Raw genomic sequence first — 19,420 nt, forward strand, 5'->3', positions numbered from 1 at the left:
TGGCACCCCTATTCAACCGCACTGGTTGAACACCCCAAGAGCCGGCCCTGCTAATGGATCCTGGCCAGGTTTTATGGGGGTTAGGGTCCTGTTGGAGTACACTGGGCAGAACTTTGACCCAGGGAGCCTGTTCTGAGCCTTCTACTGGATGGATTTGGATGAAAACTTCACAGAGTGGTAACAGTGGATTCCAGAAGACATATTATAGGGTTAAGGTCCCGGTTGGTCCATCCTTTGTTGTACGCTGGGCAGAACTTTAATCTGGGGAGCCTGTTCTGGACCTTCCACTGGATTCATCGATGAAAAATTCACAGAGTGATGGCAATTGGTCTGGGATGTCTAATGGAGTGGTTGGGGTCCCAGTCGAACTTCACGGGGAGTGCCCCAGGCAGGACTTTGACCCAGGGAGCCTGTTCTGGGCCTTCCACTGGATGGATTTGGATGACATCACAAAATAAAATTTAATAACTTGAAGATACACCCCTGCACCATTTGGGATGAAACCAACATGAGATGGTCCAGTGGAATCCTGGCCAGGTTTTAGGGGGGTTAGGGTGCCGGTCGGACCTCCTGTTGGTGTATGCTGGGCAGAACTTTGACCCAAGGAGCCTGTTCTGAGCCTTCCACCTGATGGATTTGGACGAAAACTTCACAGAAGGGTAGCATTTGGTCTGAGATGTCTAATGGAGTGGTTGGGGTCCCAGTCGGACCTCACTGCGGAGTGCACTAGGTAGAACTTTGACCCAGGGAGCCTGTACTGGGCCTTCCACTGGATGGATTTGGACGACATCACATTTATAAAAATTAACTTGAAGATTTAAACCCGGCCAACGCGGGGTACTTCAGCTAGTAATCACTTCTTATTCTGAAAACAACGGTTACAGCATTTTTTTGTTAGTATAATAAAACTAATTTTGGACACATGTATCTCATTCTCATCTGGTATAAACCATTGAGAACAAAAACGCTTACATGTATAGCAGTTACACTTTTTTTTAACCTAGATTTTATTTTTTAATCTAATGTTACTTACACACAGTAAACATAAAGTTTGATACCATCTTGTGAGTGTGAATTCTCCTTAATTACTATAATCTGTAATATTGGATTCATACAGCTAAGAATGCCACAGCCACAAGCTTTATGTATCTTGTTATTAAAGTCTGTCGCACTATGGTGCAGTATTCACTGCTACATAATGGTCAGAGTTATCACTCATATGTCTCAGAGCAGCTGGAAGAACTGAAGACTCAATAAGCCTAATATGGATTAAAGGGCTGGTCTATGTGCTAGTCACATGTTCTCTAATAGCCTATCAATATTTAGTGGGTATGTTTAGAGTAGCTAATTTATGCCTGTGGCTTTAAGGCCCAGGCCTCTTTGATCAGCTGAAACTTCCTCACCTCCCCTCCCCTTTTGTGTCGGGTTGTTCTTTTAGGTGATTTGTTGGCTATTTTGGGAGGAAATAATGGCAGATCATCAGTCTGGGTGCAAGTTCATTATTTTAGTTGCACTAGCTTTTCTTTTCCTTTTTTTGGTGAATGGCTTTACCCCCATTACGGGGTAAGAATACCACCCTTACAGGATGGGTTACTCAAGTTTAGAAAGGGGAGCTGGATACCTTGTTTATGTTGATAAGGGCACTCTGGGAGGTCTCCGCCTATAAAGCATGCTTTCTTGCAACCATATATATTAATTTAAACTTTGAATAAATAAATTGCTGACCATGTATATGCTCATTTATGTCTCAGTGTTTTTATTATTATAATGATGTTTTGGTTTATGTGGTGGGCACATTGGGTACACTTCAGCTGACAGTAGGTTTAGTGATGTGGCACATAATGTGGAAGTTGCAGAACAACTGGTCAGTCAATCCATAGCCACAGTAACCATGACAACTCCACAGCGACAGTGGTAGGTCTCCCATGCTATAGCCCCCTAAGACCACATTGTTAAAAAAAATATGTAGGTTTAGGGCTGAACTGTTCTGTTCTGGACTGTTCTGAATACAAACATAGGAGCAGAATCAATTAGACGTGAAAAGCGTTCGCAGTGGTAACTTTTTGCACAAAACTGCGTATCATGCAATCCATTATATGCAAAAACTGTTTTCACCATTTCAGAGCAGGTGAAAAAATGTGTAAAATCCCCTATGTTTTTCACTAAAAATGTGGGGACTTGGGGCCTGATTCAGACACGCTCGTGAGCGCACAGCGCTCGCAAGCGGGTCGATGGTCCCCGACTGCGCATGCACCGCCTCCGGCTTGCGCATACACGAGACCCGTACTGCGATGGCAGCTCCGTGGCAACGGGTCTCACTACAAGATGGGGTGGCTGTCGATGTTGATTGACAGCTCACCCCGTTTTGTAGGTGGGGAGGAGGGGGTGGCTGCACAAACGCAGGCGTTCCTTTAGGAACGCCTGCCGTTTGTGGGCAGCCCTACTGACATCACTTGTGATGTCAGTAGTGGACTTCCTGCTCTATTAGAGCAGGAAGTCCACTCAGGCTTTGGAGAGCTGAGACCCTACCACAGGGTCTCCTCGCAAGCCCGATGGTTGCGATAATCGCGACCATCGCCAGGCCGCTCGTAAAAGCTGTGGGTTACCCACATCTTAGCAAGCGGCCTGGAGGACGAAAAAAAAGAAATAAATCCCCGCCCTGATTCAGAGCATGCGCTCTTGGCACACTCAACGGTTGTGTTACAACACCATCTCCAGCTGACCATGGAGTGTCTGCAAACACACGGCTGGATTATCAATTGGAAAAAGTCCTCCCTATCTACGACACAGCGGATGATACATCTGGGGGCACTCCTAGATTCTCGAATACAGAGGTTATTTCTGTCAGCAGACAAGATTTTGACACTACACTTGCGTGTGCGCAGCTTGCTCCACAATCGGAGGGTATCCATTCACTCAGCAATGCAGGTACCGGGTTCCATGGTATACACCTTCGATATGGTGGAATATGCCCAGTTCCACTCCAGGCCCATTCAACAACTGATTCTCTCCCGGTGGAAAGGACAGTATCATCTGATCCTGTCCCAGACAATCCTCCTCTCTCCGGAGGTTCTGCTTTCACCTTCATGGTGGCTACAGACATCCCATCTGGACAAGGGTCGCCCCTTCTGTATTGAGCTTTGAGCAGTGTACAGAGCACTCACGCAAGACCTTTTCTGGGCCAGTCCAATTCAGATCCAGTCCGACAACGTAATTGCGGTAGTGTACCTCAATCATCAGGGAGGTATGCGAAGTCGGGCAACCATGCGAGAAGTGGCAAACATTCTGGTCTGGGCCGAAGGTCATCTCCCGGCAATATTGGCAGTGTTCATTCCCGTAGTCCTCAACTGGGAAGTGGACTTCCTAAGCTGTCAGAACATACAAGCCGGAGAGTGGGCTCTCCACCCGGATATCTTTCAGCTTCTGGTGGATAAATGGGGCCTGCTAGACGTAGACCTCATGGCTTCACGTCACAACCACAAGATCCCCAGGTTTGGATCCAGGACCAGAGACCTCAGCTGCAATTGTGGACAGAGCGTCCACAATTGCAGCTTCAATCTCACAATTGGGACTTCAATCTCACATACCTCTTTCCTCCGATCTCCCTCCTCCAGAGGGTACTTTGAAAGTTCAAGCAAGAAGGTGGCACCGTGATGCTAATAGCCCCAGCCTGGCCCAGGCGACATTGGTTCACCGACCTAGGGAGTCTCTCCATAGACACTGCCTTTTCACTTCCTCTATGGCAGGACTTGTTGACGCAGGGCCCTTGCCTGTACCCGGACCTACTTCGGCTGTCTTTGACGCATGGCTCTTGAGTCTTCCCTTTTAAGAGATAAGAGTTTCTCTTAGACTGTGGTCCAGATGATGCTCAGGGTGCGTAAGGCTGCCACAGCCCGCATCTATTACAGAGTTTGGCAATCTTACTTTCAATGGTGCTCCCCAAGAGGCTATGACCCTACAGTTTTTAGGGTCTCCCGGGTGCTTGCCTTTCTCCAGGCTGGGTTAGACCTTGGTCTCCACCTGGCCTCCTATAGAGTTCAGATTTCTGCTCTGTCAGTCTGGTTCCAGCGAAGGATTACTCCCCTGCCTGATGTTAGAACATTATTCCAGGGTGTTCTCCGCATTCAACCTCCTTTTAACCCTCCGTTGGCTCCGTGGGATTTGTCCTTGGTTCTCCGGGCTCTACAGGCTCCTCCATTTGAACCTCTGGACTCAGTAGACCTCAAGTGGCTGACAGTGAAGACGCTCTTTCTCCTCGTTGTCTCCTGGCCGCAGGGTATCTGATTTAGCAGCGCTCTCCTGCAGCTCCCCATTTTTGATCTTTCATCTGGACAGAGCTGTCCTCTGTACCAGGGCTGAGTTCCTCCCTAAAGTGCTGTATGGCTTTCACAAGCGAGGCTGACCAGCTAACAAACAAACTCTGGCTCGATGGCTCTGCATGACAATCTCTCAGGCCTACACGCAAGCTGATCTTCCTATTCCACTCGTACTGTGTGACTCTCGTGGGCGGTTTGACGTGGCGCTTCAGCTGAATAAGTGTGCAAGGCGGCCACGTGGTTCTTCCCTCCACACCTTTCTCAGGTTCTGTGCCTTTGATAACTTTGCCTCTCAGGATGCTTCCTTTGAGTGTCGGATCCTCCTTTCTGCTCAGGAGCGTCCCCACCCTTAGTTAAACTGCTATGGGACATCCCTGTGGATCCCCTATGGACCCTGAAGAAGAAATTAAGAGTTATTTTAGACTTACTTTTGTTAACTCTATTTCTTCGAAGTCCATAGAATCCGCAGGGTGCCCACCCTGATGCACCTGGCCTTATTGGGTATTGTATCTCTTGATCACTGTTTCCTTCATCTTCTGGGAGAGTGTTTTTTGAGAGTAATGTTCTTCCTTCTCTTTCCTGCTCCTGTGCTTGTTTACAAAACTGTCTGCTTGTGGCTGGGGGCGGGGTATATATGGAGGAGGACCAGTGCATCCTGGGAGCTAAAGCTTAACTGTTTGGTGCCCGGATCACTCCAACCACACACACTCCATGGTATCCCTGTGAATCCTATGGACTTCGAAGAAAGTTAACAAATGTAAGTCTACCATAACTCTTAATTTTTTAAAACTGCACTTTATAGACACAAAATTATACTAGCACCCATATTAATATACCCCAATTTAACTACAGCAATTATTTTTTCCAAAATATATTGCTTTTTATTATTTTTCAACAATTAAGCAAATATGCATATAACAGCCATTTGACACAATTTAAGAACCCCAAATACTTTTATTAGGTCTGCTAATACACTTCTATATTGATTTCCTATGTCAGTTAGGATTTTTATGGGGTACAGACTGATTTCCCCAAAATGTGCTGTACTTTTCGCTGGTTTCACCATGCACAGTTTTCGCGTCTGTTGTAAAAGGATAGGGGAAAATACGAGAGCGCGCATTGCCAAAAGACACCAAAATATTGCACCAAAACACACGAATAGTGCGAAAACTTCTCCAGCATTAAGTTTTTATTTTATCCTGGCTATTTGAATCTGCCCCATAATGTATACAAAGATAATTACCTGGGAGCAAAAGGGGAAGTTATATTATTTTAGTTTTTTTTATCTCCTAATTTATTTAAGTGGACTGCAGTTTATACTGTTATGTGTTTGTTATAATATGTTTTTATATTTTTTATACAATTGTAGGTTCGTTTAATCCATTTTCTGGAGATCCACTACCTGCAAGCCCTAAAAAGCAACTTATTCTAAAGATTATCAGTGGACAACAATTGCCAAAACCTCCAGATTCGATGCTTGGTGACAGAGGGGAGGTGAGACTAACGTCTACCATATAACCTGCTTTTCAGAAATGTTTGTTACCCTTTTCCAGTAGAGGTTCATTCAGACTCTTCATATGTGTTCTAGTTATATATGAGACAATGGGATAGCTGTATCAAGCAGTGTAAAGAGTGCAGAAGTGGACCAGTAGTGAAGCTGCCCATAGCAACCAATCAGCTTTGTGATAGCATTTATTAAGTACATGCTATAAAATGATAGGTAGAAGCTGATTGGTTGCTATGGGCAAAATCTCCACTTGTCCACTCCTTACACTGCTTGATACTTTCTCAATAAGTGGTGCCTATACACTGGTCTGCAATGGCTGACCCTTGAGAAGAAAGTCCTTGCATCTCGCTGTCAGCACTAAATCAGAACTGAGATCATCTACATCATTGAAGATTTTTTTTGTTAGAATTGCGCTTTCTATAAGTCCGTATAATATTATACAGGAATATGTATCAGAAGCCATTTATATTTAAAAAGCTACAAATAGCAGTAACATAAATACAGTTTGTGATAATTTCTTCCAAGGATGAAGAACTGTCCTAAAAAAGGTGCAAACTAAAATCTGAGGATCATTTACTGCAGTTTTAGAAATATATTGAAAGTGCAGTGGAAATAATGTACCCCATAGTGTACAATATAAGAATATTAGAAAACACCAGGGTTTTCCATGACCACATAAAATTACGAGGCTGCAGGCCAAGTGTTTTTATACAGGTTGCGGAACTCCAAGATGACTTCTAATATCTGTTTTATTTTACAGTACGGGGTACAATATTCCTTATTATTCACAAGTTTTAATTTGAAACAGATCAAGTTCTTGTATGGGGCGCTGATGATCCTTGACTAAGGTAAGGTGTTACCTTCACTGACAGTTCTGCTTTCATTACAGAACACTTAAGTCATGTGACACAAGTGACATCACTGCTCACTAAGGGGGAGATGTAGCAAACCTTAGAGAGAGAAAAAGGGGAGAAATTGCCCAAAGCAACCAATCAGTTTCTAACTGTCATTTATCTAGCACAGTCTATGAAATGACAGAAGCTGATTGGTTGCTTTGGGCAATTTGTCTATTTTATCTCTCTCCAATGCATGATACATCTCTTCTCAAATATGAGAATATATTGTAAAGGAGTGACATCACTACTTGCTAACTATATATAATATATTTTACAGGATTCTTTTCTACATGTATTTATGTCACTTGTGTTTATATTAGATATTCGCTATTGTTCTGCGGCTTCTGGAAAATATCCACTTAGTCAACTTATCTGACATCATCATACCATATTGTACATGATAATCATCAATGTAATTACCAAATCTATCATCCTCTTCTTATACTATTCATATCAGACATCATGTTTCTACACTGGCTTTATACAGGTTGGATGTAACTTTGATGTGATAACTTAAATAAATAATAATAATAATAATAATTAAATAAAAGTTTTACATATAGATATGTCCTCGCTCATAATTGACGCCAATGTGGCAAATTAGCGCACGCATCGCAGAATCTGATTTGGCGGGCCGCGGCAGCATTTGCACCATGCAATCCTCTAAATTGCGGTAGTGAAGAAGGCGCATGCACCCATTTGCGGGCGCGAGATTTGTGCATACATGCTGCGGCAAGTCGCAGCACCCGTAACGATGAGGCAGGACACATCTGTACACATCTGCCCTCGTTATTTCCATACATTAAATGCAGTTCCGATATCATCATTCAGTATCACATAAAAGTCATAGGAATAATCTAAAAAGGCGCTTTCTAGCTTTCCTATAGGTTACAAGAAAAAATCATTTATTTTTCAAATAGTTGTAATATAAATCGTCAAGTATTTGTATAATGAAATAGACAGCATAACCATGAGTTAGTAAATGCTGCTCTGTAATGGCTCTTAATATGTTAGTTTATAGTGCTGTGTGTTGTGTATTGTTTCTTCAGATTATTGACCCTTTCGTGGAAGTGGAAATTATTGGTCTACCTGTTGACTGCTGCAAAGAACAGACTCGTGTGGTTGATGACAATGGTCAGTTACTGCTGTTTTTTTTTTCTATTATATTTGTATTTTGCCTAGGACAAGAACCTGCCGTGTGTACCGGTCTGTATATGTGTTGAACACACTGTACAACTTTTTTTTTTACTTATTAAAAAAGTAGAACTCATATTAGTTAGTATATATTTTTATTTGTAGATATTAGGTGATTGTTACACTATAATGTATTTTATATACAATGAGGAGCATGTCTGAAAGCATTTTGCAAATGATTTTATTGGCAGTAATGACACTAATTAAAGTACCAATATCTACATAGCATTTCATATCTTGTAGCCCCTGTGATTGTCACATAGATCTTCATTTTTGTTCTTGAACAAAAGATCTGTTCTTGACCATATTTGAGACATGTTTCCCTATTGTGGATAACATTTAAGTTGGTGTATTCAACCATTGGGTTACTCACAGCTAACAAGCCTTTGCTGTATGGTTTGCTGTATGTAGATATGGAAACCATGTAAAATGACCGCAAGTGCAGTGAAAGCTCTTAATTGTTCACTTTAACATATATAATTAGGTTTTATGCACCAGCAGTAGCTTTGCAGCCATTTTTGTAATAATTTTCTATATCTACTCCCCTCTCTAACATTAAATTACAGAATGTGGTTGAGGAGGATGAAAACATTAGATACAGCCGGCTGCCTCCACATTAATTAAAAGTAACAAGATAATATGTATAATTTAGGCAGTAATGGTTTGACGTTTCAAAAGAAGAGTTAGTGTTAAAATGTTTGATCATAAGTTAATCTACTTAATGGCAGAAATATACAAAATGTAACTGAGGTAAGAACAGTCCTCTCTAGAAACATGCAAGTAACTTCCTGTCGTGTAATGATAAATGGAGGAGAGTGAACACACTGTATACATGCCTTTCATTGTCACTATGCTTTCAAACCCAGTGTTAAAGTTTTTAGTAAGATGCACATTATTGTTTATTGTTGAAGAGTACATATATATATATATATAGTTCTTCTTCAGGGACCACAGGAAATACGTTGGGGTATGTGATTGGAGTGATCCAGGCACCAAACAGTTAAAACAAGCTCTCGGCTCCCAGGATGCACTGGGTCCTCCCCACATATACCCCACCCCTGGCTACAGGCAGTCAGTTGTTCTGTTTTGTGCGAGAAGGCGGTGAGAAGCAGCTAGGCGTCTGATGGGAGACGTGCGGGTCACCTTCTCCAGCTACCCCCACCGGCGCCACAACACTGGTGTAAAGCCAATTATTTTGGTAGGGGCACAAGGCCCTGGACTGCAACCGGGATGCATGGGGATGCAGGTAAGTGTGGTTGCATTGGCCGTTGATGCTGCAGCCACGTGGTGGTCCATCCTCCAGTGGTGGAGACTGATCGGGAGACTGCTGTAGTGAGGAGCCGGGGTAGTCTGCCTCCCACACTAGACCACCAAGACTTGATATTTCCTGACAGCCGGGGGGGAGGCTAATGGCAGCGGCCATGTCAGTGAGCCGGGTGGATCCACACAGCATAGGGGAGGTTCGTTCTCCCCGGTGGCTCCTCCCCCAACCCTCACTCCGGCCCTTCTAGGTTCCCGAGTCTGGGTTGCTCCTCTCAGCCTCCCTCTATATGAGTCAGTCAGAGACCACTTTCAACCGCTCTCGGTGGCTGTACCCTCAGGAGGTTGGGTCAGTCTCCCTGTATGCCTCTCCGACGGTGACTGGTCATACAGAGATCTATATTCTACTAGGCCTCAGGCTGTTTGTAGTGAACTAAGAGCTTAAAATGCATATACTCATATATTATGCATTGCATGTGGCTTATGAAAATCTGCTGTGTGTGGTGCTGCCTTTTTATGTTTAAATAACTGTCAGTTATAACCTATCACTGCTGTTTCTCCTCATAACCCTCTGCTATAGGTGTGTGGGAAATTTGGGTGTGAAACATTGTCACATGGGTACTCAGAACTTTGCATAATTGTAAATATCAGTGTTATGTCCAAAGAATCTGAAAGACAGAGGGCTGAAGCCCCTGTGCTGGTGTCATCTATGGCATCAAAGCGGGGTTACCCCCACAGGATATCATACAAAATGGATGAGGTGGTCACTGTGTTAAAGAGTCACCACATCAGTCAAACCTGGCAGCTTCTGGACAGGAACTCCCTGGGGTTTCCTTTTCCCAGATTATGGACCAATATACTCTGCTTGGGTGGCCAGGTTATGCAGAGCTCAATATCCTACTAAGATGGTGTGCTTTTTGTAGTTGATTAAGAGCCTATGGCAAATATATTGCTTAAATGCATTAAGTTGCTGTTATGCTGCCTTTGTTTTTTCTGGAAAGACTGTCAGTTATAACTGTACTTCACATTTACTAGTATGTGTGAAGATGAGCACATTACATTGTTGCATTTGTAAAGGAAGTGCTCCAATTGGCCCCAGCTGCAGGCTGAAGGGGCTAAATTGTAATTCACATATACTGGTGAAAACTGGGCTGCCCATCCCCCTCTTTCCTAATTACTTAGGAAAGCTCAGCTATAGTTGAATACTGAGTGGAGGGGGTGGGTGGGGAGTTGGTCTGTCCCTGAGTATGCCTTGTTACTAGGAAAGTTTATAACACTGGAATCCTATTTGACTATTTTGCAAATATATGCATGAAGATCTTGCCATACTTATGTGTTTAGGCAAGGATTTTATGTGACGTATGCTACTGTGGACAGTTTTTACTTTTTTTCCTAACCCCCAAACTGCGGTGTAAGGGGTTACAGAGTGCTTCACTTGTATGTTTTTCTGTGAAGATGGTCACTGGGCATTATTAACCATACATTTGTGTAGGTTACTTGCAAATATTTCTCAGGAGGCTTGGTTCATATTCCTGTATACCTCTCCTTGGATGACCAGGTTATACAGAGCTCGATATCCTACTTAGCCTTGTGTGCTGTTCGTAGTTGACTAAGAACTTATTGCAAATACTGTATATGTGAATGGGAAAAAAAACCTCCCTCTATATGAGTCGGCCAGGGAGCACTCTCGGGTGCTCTAGGTGGCTGTGTGCTCAGGAGGTCGGTCAGTCCATGTATGCCTCCCCTTCTGTGATCAGGTTATACAGAGCTCTATATCCTACCTGGTGTTTGGTAGTTGACAAGAGAGCTTAGGGACTGATTCAGAGCCGGACGCTATTTGCGCTCGCTCGTTCAGAAAAAGGGGCCGGCTATTTAAATTGAGCGCTCGCTCTTTGCGGTCTGTTGACGCCTCTATGTCTGAGCGAGCGAACGAAACATGCGCTCGCTATTTTGTAAAGACGCCCCCTGGCCGTTCGCATCATACGTCATCTCCGCTATTTATTAGATTAATCGAGTACATTGAAAGGCGTCTGAACTGCTCGCAGTGCTTGTGATAGGTTTTACTTCCCGCAATCACTGCGAGCAGTTCAGGCTAAAAGACAACCAAGTGACGTGGTCGATGACGCTGCTTTTGTTAATTATGCACACCCATTAAACGCCCGTTTTGACCGTTTGGCACGCCTGCGTTCAGATCTCCACTCCCCGTTTTCAAGCACCTTCCCCTGTTACCACCCACAAACGCCTCATTCTGTCACTCAAATTAGCAGGCCCTCGCTGTTTTGCGAGCGCACGATTTCCGACCGCAATGACTGGTTGGCGCATGCGCATTACGACTCATACGCATGCGCAGATGTGCGAACATCGCTCGGAGCGAGCGGCCACTTACGAGCGGCTCTGAATCAGTGTGTATAGATGTATAGATATATATATATATATATATATATATCAGATTGTATATCTGTGTGCAGTGCATGTGACTTATGAAATCTGGCCGTGTTATGCTGCCTTGTCTAGTTTCTGAATTACTGTGAGTCGTCACTTATCACTGCTGTTTCTCCTCATTAACCCTCAACGACAGGTGTGTGGTACATAATGGGTGTGAAACGATTGTCACATTGATACTCAGACTTTGGATAACTTTTGAGATATTGTTATTTCCAAAGAAACTGAAAGACAGGTGGCAGAAGCCCCTGGGCAGGTATCATGTATGGCCTGTAAGTGGGGTGGTCCTCACAGGATTTAATACCAGATGGATTATGTGGTCACTGTTTTAAGGAGTCACCACAGCAGTCAAATCTACCAGCTTCTGGACAGGAGCCTCCTTGGGTTGCCTTTGTCCAGATCATGGCGCAGGTTGCAGACAGGTTGGCGGCTCCTACACCGGCCCTGATGATGGGGTACCCTCAACAGCGGCAACCTACTATGTTTTTGTCCCTTATGCATCCGTCCTGGAGGACATGTATGCTCACTCGGGTCAGAAAGTGGCTTCGTCCTCAGCAGCTTTCCAGCAACCGCGGCAAGCAGCTAGGCGAGTACAGCCAAATATCAGAAGGCGGTCGGTTTCACACGCCGTCCAGCCCTCAGATTCTGGTACATCTTCTGGTGATTAGGGGGATACACGGGTCTCCTCTCAAGAGTTACTCTCAGGAGAGGAAGACCATTTTTCCAACAGCACATGTCTCCTCCTTGATTAGAGCGGTCAAAGCTGTGCTAAACATAAATTATGTGGAGCCGGTACAAAGAAAGGCTCCAGTATTGAAACGCCAGATAGTTGTGAAAGCTCAATTTACCAAATCTGAGCATCTATTCGGAACTTAGGGAGGAAGTATGGAGTTATCCGGACAGGAAAATCCATATTGCAAGAAAGGTTGAGGCCTTATATCCCTTTCCAGTACCATTTGCATCCGCCTTTTAAATGTTCCACTGATAAGAGACTTGAAGCCTGTCTCAAGGCAGTCTTTTCTCTATCAGGACCTGTTATTTGCCCAGCCAGGGCAACGTCATCTTACATGGACGAACATCATCATTCCTGGTCAAAAGTCCAGGAATGATGATGTTCGTCCATGTAAGATGACGTTTTGCCTCTTTCTGAGTTCTGTTTTTTTGGAGGGAAAAATCCGAACTCCACGTGCAAACTCGAACCTATCCGAGCCTGCACATCCCTAGTCTTGACCATCGCGACCATCATTTTGGCCGCTCGCTATAGCTGTGGGTGGTCACCCACAGCTATGCGAGCGGCCAGGAGGCCGCTCCAAAAAGTAAGAGAGATGGCCCTGATTCAGAGTGAGCTCTCTGTCAGAGCGTCCAGCTCTGAATCAGGGCCTAAGGGCGCTGGTTCAAGCTCAGGAAATACTAAAGGAGCAGCCCTGTCCAGGTACAATACAACAACGCCACCGCAGTAGCCTACCATCGGGAAGGCACGTGGAGCCAGGCTGCCATGGCGAAGGTATCAAACATTGATTTGGGCAGAATGTTATTTTCCAGCGAGATCAGCTGTGTTCATACCAGGAGTCCTCAATTTGGAAGCTGACTTCCTAAGCCAGCAGAAGATACTCGCCAGAGAGTGGACTCTTCATCCACGGGTGTTTCAGAGCCTTGTGGACAGATGGGGACTTCCAGTGGTAGACCTCATGGCCTCGAGTCACAACCACAGGGTCCCCAGGTACGGGTCCAGAACCAGGAATCCTGCAGCTAAGTTTGTGGATGCTCTGGCAGTAGAGTGGAGCTTCAGACTGGCGTATTTTGTTTCTTCCATTTTCCCTTCTTCCAAGGGTTATCAGGAAATACAAGCAGGAGAGTGCAATAATAATACTGATAGCCCCTGCTTGGCCCGGATGCCATTGGTACACCGACCTACAGAGTCTCTCCTTAGACACTCCATGGCCTCTTCCTCCAAGGTTGGACCTGTTAATGCAGGGTCCCTGTCTGTATTCAGATCTTCCTCGTCTGTCTGGGACAGCGTGGCTCTTTAAAACCCCGTCTTAAAAGGAAAAGATTTTCCCAATTCTGTAACCTTCCTCTGGCTGCATTTATTACAAGATTTGGCACTCGTATTTTCAGCGGTGTGAACTGAGAAAATGTGACCCTAGGATGGTTAGGGTTTCGCGAGTGTTTTCTTTTTCTCAGGCTGGTTTAGACCGGGATCTCCATCTGGCCACCCTGAGAGTTCAGACTTCTGCACTTTTAGTTTGGTGCAGCGAAGTATCGCCCCATTGCCTGACGATAGAATATTTTTTTCAGGGTTTTCTGAGAGTGCAGCCTCCCTTTGTCCCTACGGTAGCCCGTGGGGTTTGACATTGGTACTTTGCAGGCTCCTTCATTCGAACCCCTGAAATCAGTAGACCTAAAGTGGTTGACAGCAAAGACCAGTTTTTTTCTTGCTATCGCTTCTGCCCGTATGGTCTCTGATTTGGCAGCTGTCTTTTCGCTCTCCTTTGTTGATGTTTCATCAGGAAAGACCGGCTGTTCGTACTAGGGCCAGGTACCTTCTTAAGGTGGTATCCCAGGTTTCGTGTGAAATTAAGAAATTGTGGTTCCGGCTTTGCAAGCTACAGGCCTTTCGGCTATTGAAGCATCACTGGATGTTGTCTGTGCACTACGTATCTATGTAGATCGCACCTACTCCATTAGAAAGTCAGGTTATTTATTTGTGTTGTATGGCTGTCATAAGCAAGGCTGGCCAGCTAACAAACAGACTTTGGCCAGATGGTTGCATATGACAATTTCTCAAGCATACACGCAAGCTGATCTTGTCGTGCCGAACACGGTAACAGCACATTCTACTCGATCTGTGGGACCATCGTGGATGGTGTGTCGTGGAGCCTCTGCTGAACAAATATGCAAGGCAGCCACGTGGTCTTCCGTCCACACCTTTTGTCAAATTGTACGCATTTGACACATTTGCCTCTCAGGATACTTCCTTCGGGCGTAGGATTCTCCTTTCTACTGAAACACAGGAGCGTCTCCGCCATTAAGGAAGCTGCTTTGGGACATCTCCAACGTATTTCCTGTGGACCCCACGGACCCCGAAGAATAAAATAAGAGTTATATAACATACCTTCGTTAACTCTTTTTCTTCGAGGTCCATGGGGTCCACAGGACACCCACCCTAATGCACCTGGTGTTATTGGGTAATCTTTTGAATCTCTGTGTTTTCCCTCTTCTGTGAGAGAATGGTCTAGAGAACTAGGGTTCTTCCTTCTTATCCTTTTGCCTTCTCCTGCTTTTGCTCTGTAACAAACTGACTGCCTGTAGCCAGGGGTGGGGTATATGTGGGAGGACCCAGTGCATCCTGGGAGCTGAGAGCTTGTCTTAACTGTTTGGTGCCTGGATCACTCCAACCACATACCCCAACGTATTTCCTGTGGACCCCATGGACCTTGAAGAAAAAGAGTTAACAAAGGCATGTTATACCATAACTCTTATTATATATATATATATAGATATAGATATATACATATATACAGTGGGTAAAATAAGTATTGAACACATCAACATTTTTCTCAGTAAATATATTTGTAATGGGGCTATTGTAATGAAATTTTCGCTAAATGTCAGCAACAACCCATGCAATCCACACATGCAAAGAATTCAAACCATAGATGTCAATAAATTAAGTTATGTGTAATAATGTGCGTGTTCAATACTTTTTCCCTATGTCATTTCACATTATTACACATAACTTAATTTATGGACATCTATGGTTTGATTTCTTTGCATGTGTGGATAGCATGGGTTGTTGCTGACATTTGCTGAAAAATTCTTACAATAACCCTATTACAAATATATTTACTGAGAAAAATGTTGATGTGTTCAATACTTATTTTACCCGCAATGTGTGTGTGTATATATATATATATATAGAGAGAGAGAGAGAGAGAGAGAGAGAGAGAGAGAGAGAGAGAATATATATATATCAGCGGCACTCGGAGATTTGATCAAAAGCTTTTAATGTGATACCTTTGTTCTATCTACCTTGACAAAGGGGCGCATGAGCCCCAAAACGTTGGTGCATATGTGAGGGATCACATTAAAAGCTTTTGATCAAGTCTCCGAGTGCCACTGATTCTCTCTCTCTAACTAAAATATGTGCAGAGGGCACAGGAGCACATCATTGTTTTATGTACAGCAGAGTGCCGGTCCAATAATTTATATACTGTATATATAAATATATATATAACAGTGAGTCTGGCACTCAACAAATGTGGTGGGATCAGTTGTGTGTGTCGCATTAAAAATCAAGTGATAAATACACATTATTGCCTTATACTGTCCCATTATCAATGTATGTAACTGTATTTAAATCACTATGGTGACACACAGACTAAAATATTGGAAAAATATTATATACATATTTGGCAAAATTATAATTGTTATAATTTTGGTCACATTTTCATTAAGATATCTTTGATCTTATATTCGCACTCTTTTTCTTCCTCAATAATGCAAAGCATGGATTGTATGTTATGTTGTGTTTCTCAGGTTTCAATCCCGTGTGGGAGGAGATCCTCACTTTTACAGTCCACATGTCGGAAATAGCACTTGTGAGGTTTTTAGTATGGGACCATGATCCAATTGGACGGGATTTTGTTGGACAGAGGACAGTGGCCTTCAGCAGTCTCTTGCCTGGTATGCAGCATGATTATTGCTCCATGATTATTGCACCATGATTATTGATAGTTTTAACTAGAAATAGAAATAAGATAGAAAAGAACATACAGTTTGAGTATTACTCCCTGTGCATAATAATGTGGAAAGTGACCTTCCGTATCACCTTTCCTTGTTGGGTCTCAGGCTGTTCATGGTGAATACTTAGTGATCAGTGTGGCCACTTATTGTACCAGATAATGTACTTAATATCATCTTATCAGGATTGTGAATATTATGGATAATCTCCATCATATAATGGAACATTAACTATTAGTACAGTAGACTGTGAGGAGTCCAAAAGTATCAAATATTTATAATCCCAGTGTAATTGCCATCTTTTGGGGATATACTGGATACACCACAAGTAACATAGGCCAGCAGTTTAGTCCTAACTAGCTCATCAAAATTTATTAATTTGGGAAAATAGATGAGGTTTTCTCACACCAAGAATAAGAAAACAAAATCATAAAACTAATAAAACCTTCACTGTCCGTTTCACACTAAATAAAACCATTCCCAGTCGTGCAGTGAGGGAGCGTTATCTTGTGCCCAGCTCACAAAATATCATTGAAAACAAAATGCACCTTTGCACAAAAATCACAGTTGCTCTTATTCTTCCCAACACTCTGTTTGCTGCCAGCCCTAACCTTAATAAGGGCCTGAATCTGGCAACTTGAGCATATTAGAACATAAAAGATTTGAGATCATGGGGGGGATGTCTGCACTTTTAAGTGGACACTTCAATGTTGCACTTACCAGCAGCAAGTGTGTGTGGCAATGAAGGGGTGTTTTTAGGAAAGGAGAATATTGGACAGATCCGGTTGTTCAGTGCTCAGGATAAATGGCTGGGTTCATAGTGCACAGATTCAGATAAAGTTCCCTTTACAATTGTATTTTCCACCAATTCTAACTGGCATCTGAACATTCCCGATTTTATGTGATGTAGCTTATATTTAAGGCTCCTTGGTCTTTCAGATTTAACAGTAATAGATGCATTTTTGATCGATTTTGAAAAAAATACTACACTAAGGAGAGCTAGAAAAAGTTTATTAAATGGTTTATGCACCTTTTTTCTTTTCACTCGAAATATAAAGTCTGCCTCACTGCTTGCTGCAGTTCTCTCCTATGCAAACTGCAGCATTTCTATCCTTTATAATCACACAAACAGTTCTCCTTTGGGACATGCTTAATTCCAAGTACCATATAATATCATTATTATTTTTGAACTCTACCAGGATATCGACATGTTTATCTGGATGGTCTGACGGAAGCATCCATATTTGTTCATGTCACAATAAATGAGATCTATGGGAAGGTAAGCAACTTTATCACCTGTATCTGTACTGGTCAGTAAAATCGGGATATCAGAATGAATTTTATTAATTTTACAGACTTGATAGATCTTTGAGATGCATAATAATAATTTTCTGGACAATTATGTGGAATTGCTTCCTTAACAGCCATACAGAAGATTATCATTTTCTCCAGCTAATGAAACCCTTTGATATTCAGTTACGTGCCAGCTTTCCTGCCGACTGTGCAGATAATTGTGCTCATTAATTGACAAGATTTTCATACTGGCATTTTACATATTATTAAAACTGTTCTTCAGAGTGGAACTTCAAATGAATGTAACTACCTAGGCTCAGCGTAAAACAATATTTGTCAGATGCATTTTATATCATTCAGCTATTGATTCTCACTTGTTGGTACTTAGTGATGGGCGTGTTGGCATACTGTTATTGCAAGAGCTAAAATTGTACATGTTTCTTTCCATTTCAGTGGAGTCCTTTAATCCTCAATCCTAGTTATACTATATTGCACTTTCTAGGAGCCACAAAGGTACCCCATCATATATACTGAGTACCTGTCGCATGATAACTCATTGTGTCATTGCACATTCTGCTGGGAACTGTGTGGTTGTGGCAGTATTATGCATACAGTACAGAGAGTATGCAAACAGTTCATGTGTTTTGTTAACCAATCCCATTGGTACTTAGACATTGTATGCAAGTAACACCATCCTGATCATAATGTTTCCCAGTTCATACATACATGGACTTGCCAGATAGTGATTTCATTTGTAATCATTCTTGACATCTCATCTGTTACAGTCATCTTTCATCTGCACTTATTGTCACATTATGTAGCAACGCACAAGCAAAGTTTAATAGTGTTCTCGTTTTCTGGTTACAGAATAGACAGTTCATTGGGCTTAAAGGGCTTTTCAATAAAAATACAAAGCACAGTTCCGTGGAGAACAACGGTCATATACGAAAGCGCTCAATCGGAGACCGAATTTTGCGACGCACCGCCAGTGCACCTGCAAAAGGCAGAAAGAAGACTAAAATGCTCTTTCAAGAGTCAACGGAGAGTAAAGACCTTCCTTGTGAGGTGTCTGGTGCTAAGGAGAAAGACGTTGTAATGAGGAGGACTTCCAGAAGCCTACAGGCTCGACCTGTTTCAATGCCAGTGGACAAACTTCTCCTTGAGGTCTTTGAACCTTCTACATCAGAGACCAAAATAAATGACATAGCTTCAGGTAACAGAGAACACAGTTTCACTTGTCTATATGCCTCCTAGTAATAAAAAATTTAGAGGCTGGATCAATAGAATTCTTGTTGCAAATTAGGGCACTTGTGATATATATATATATATATATATATATATATATATATATATGTAGATATTTATTAGTAAAGGATAAAGCATATGCTGGATCACCCCTGGCTCTGCCCCACCCAGGGTTGAACTGGCCCACAGGGGTACAGGGGAATTCCCCGGTGGGCCCCACTGTCTGGGAGCCCCATCCCCTCATCTAGGTGTCAGGTTCCAGACTGTACACTCAAATTATACTGGACATTGTTACTCTATTGGAGGGTCGGTCACCTGGTGGAGCAGGACCATGGATAAACATGGGTGCTTGGTGCACTTCTAAAGAAACTACAGCAAGATTTGTCTAATGGTTAGCTAAGCAGCTGTAGTGGCTGACCACAACCCCTCTGGTTGCTGACCACACCCCTTAAGCATGGGTCCCTAGCACTGCATACCCCCGGGGGGCCCTTCATGCCCCAGTCCGACACTGGCCCCACCCCCAC

The 19,420-nt window shown here is 43.2% G+C and overlaps 1 protein-coding gene across 2 annotated transcripts in view; it reads left to right on the top strand.

The window, feature by feature from the left end:
• Positions 1–19,420, top strand: part of PLCH1 (phospholipase C eta 1) — a 222,213-nt gene that overhangs the window by 199,005 nt on the left and 3,788 nt on the right. For both annotated transcript variants that reach the window (XM_088447686.1, XM_088447685.1), the window contains exons 18-23: positions 5,686–5,810; positions 7,769–7,853; positions 16,155–16,301; positions 17,558–17,637; positions 18,105–18,164; positions 18,519–18,864. In XM_088447686.1, coding sequence (XP_088303812.1) covers positions 5,686–5,810; positions 7,769–7,853; positions 16,155–16,301; positions 17,558–17,637; positions 18,105–18,164; positions 18,519–18,864 — 843 coding nt within the window. The remainder of the gene's footprint in view (positions 1–5,685; positions 5,811–7,768; positions 7,854–16,154; positions 16,302–17,557; positions 17,638–18,104; positions 18,165–18,518; positions 18,865–19,420) is intronic.

Source organism: Taudactylus pleione, unplaced genomic scaffold (assembly GCF_031769625.1).
Source record: "Taudactylus pleione unplaced genomic scaffold, aTauple2 ptg000436l, whole genome shotgun sequence".
Taxonomy (NCBI): Eukaryota; Metazoa; Chordata; class Amphibia; order Anura; family Myobatrachidae; genus Taudactylus; species Taudactylus pleione.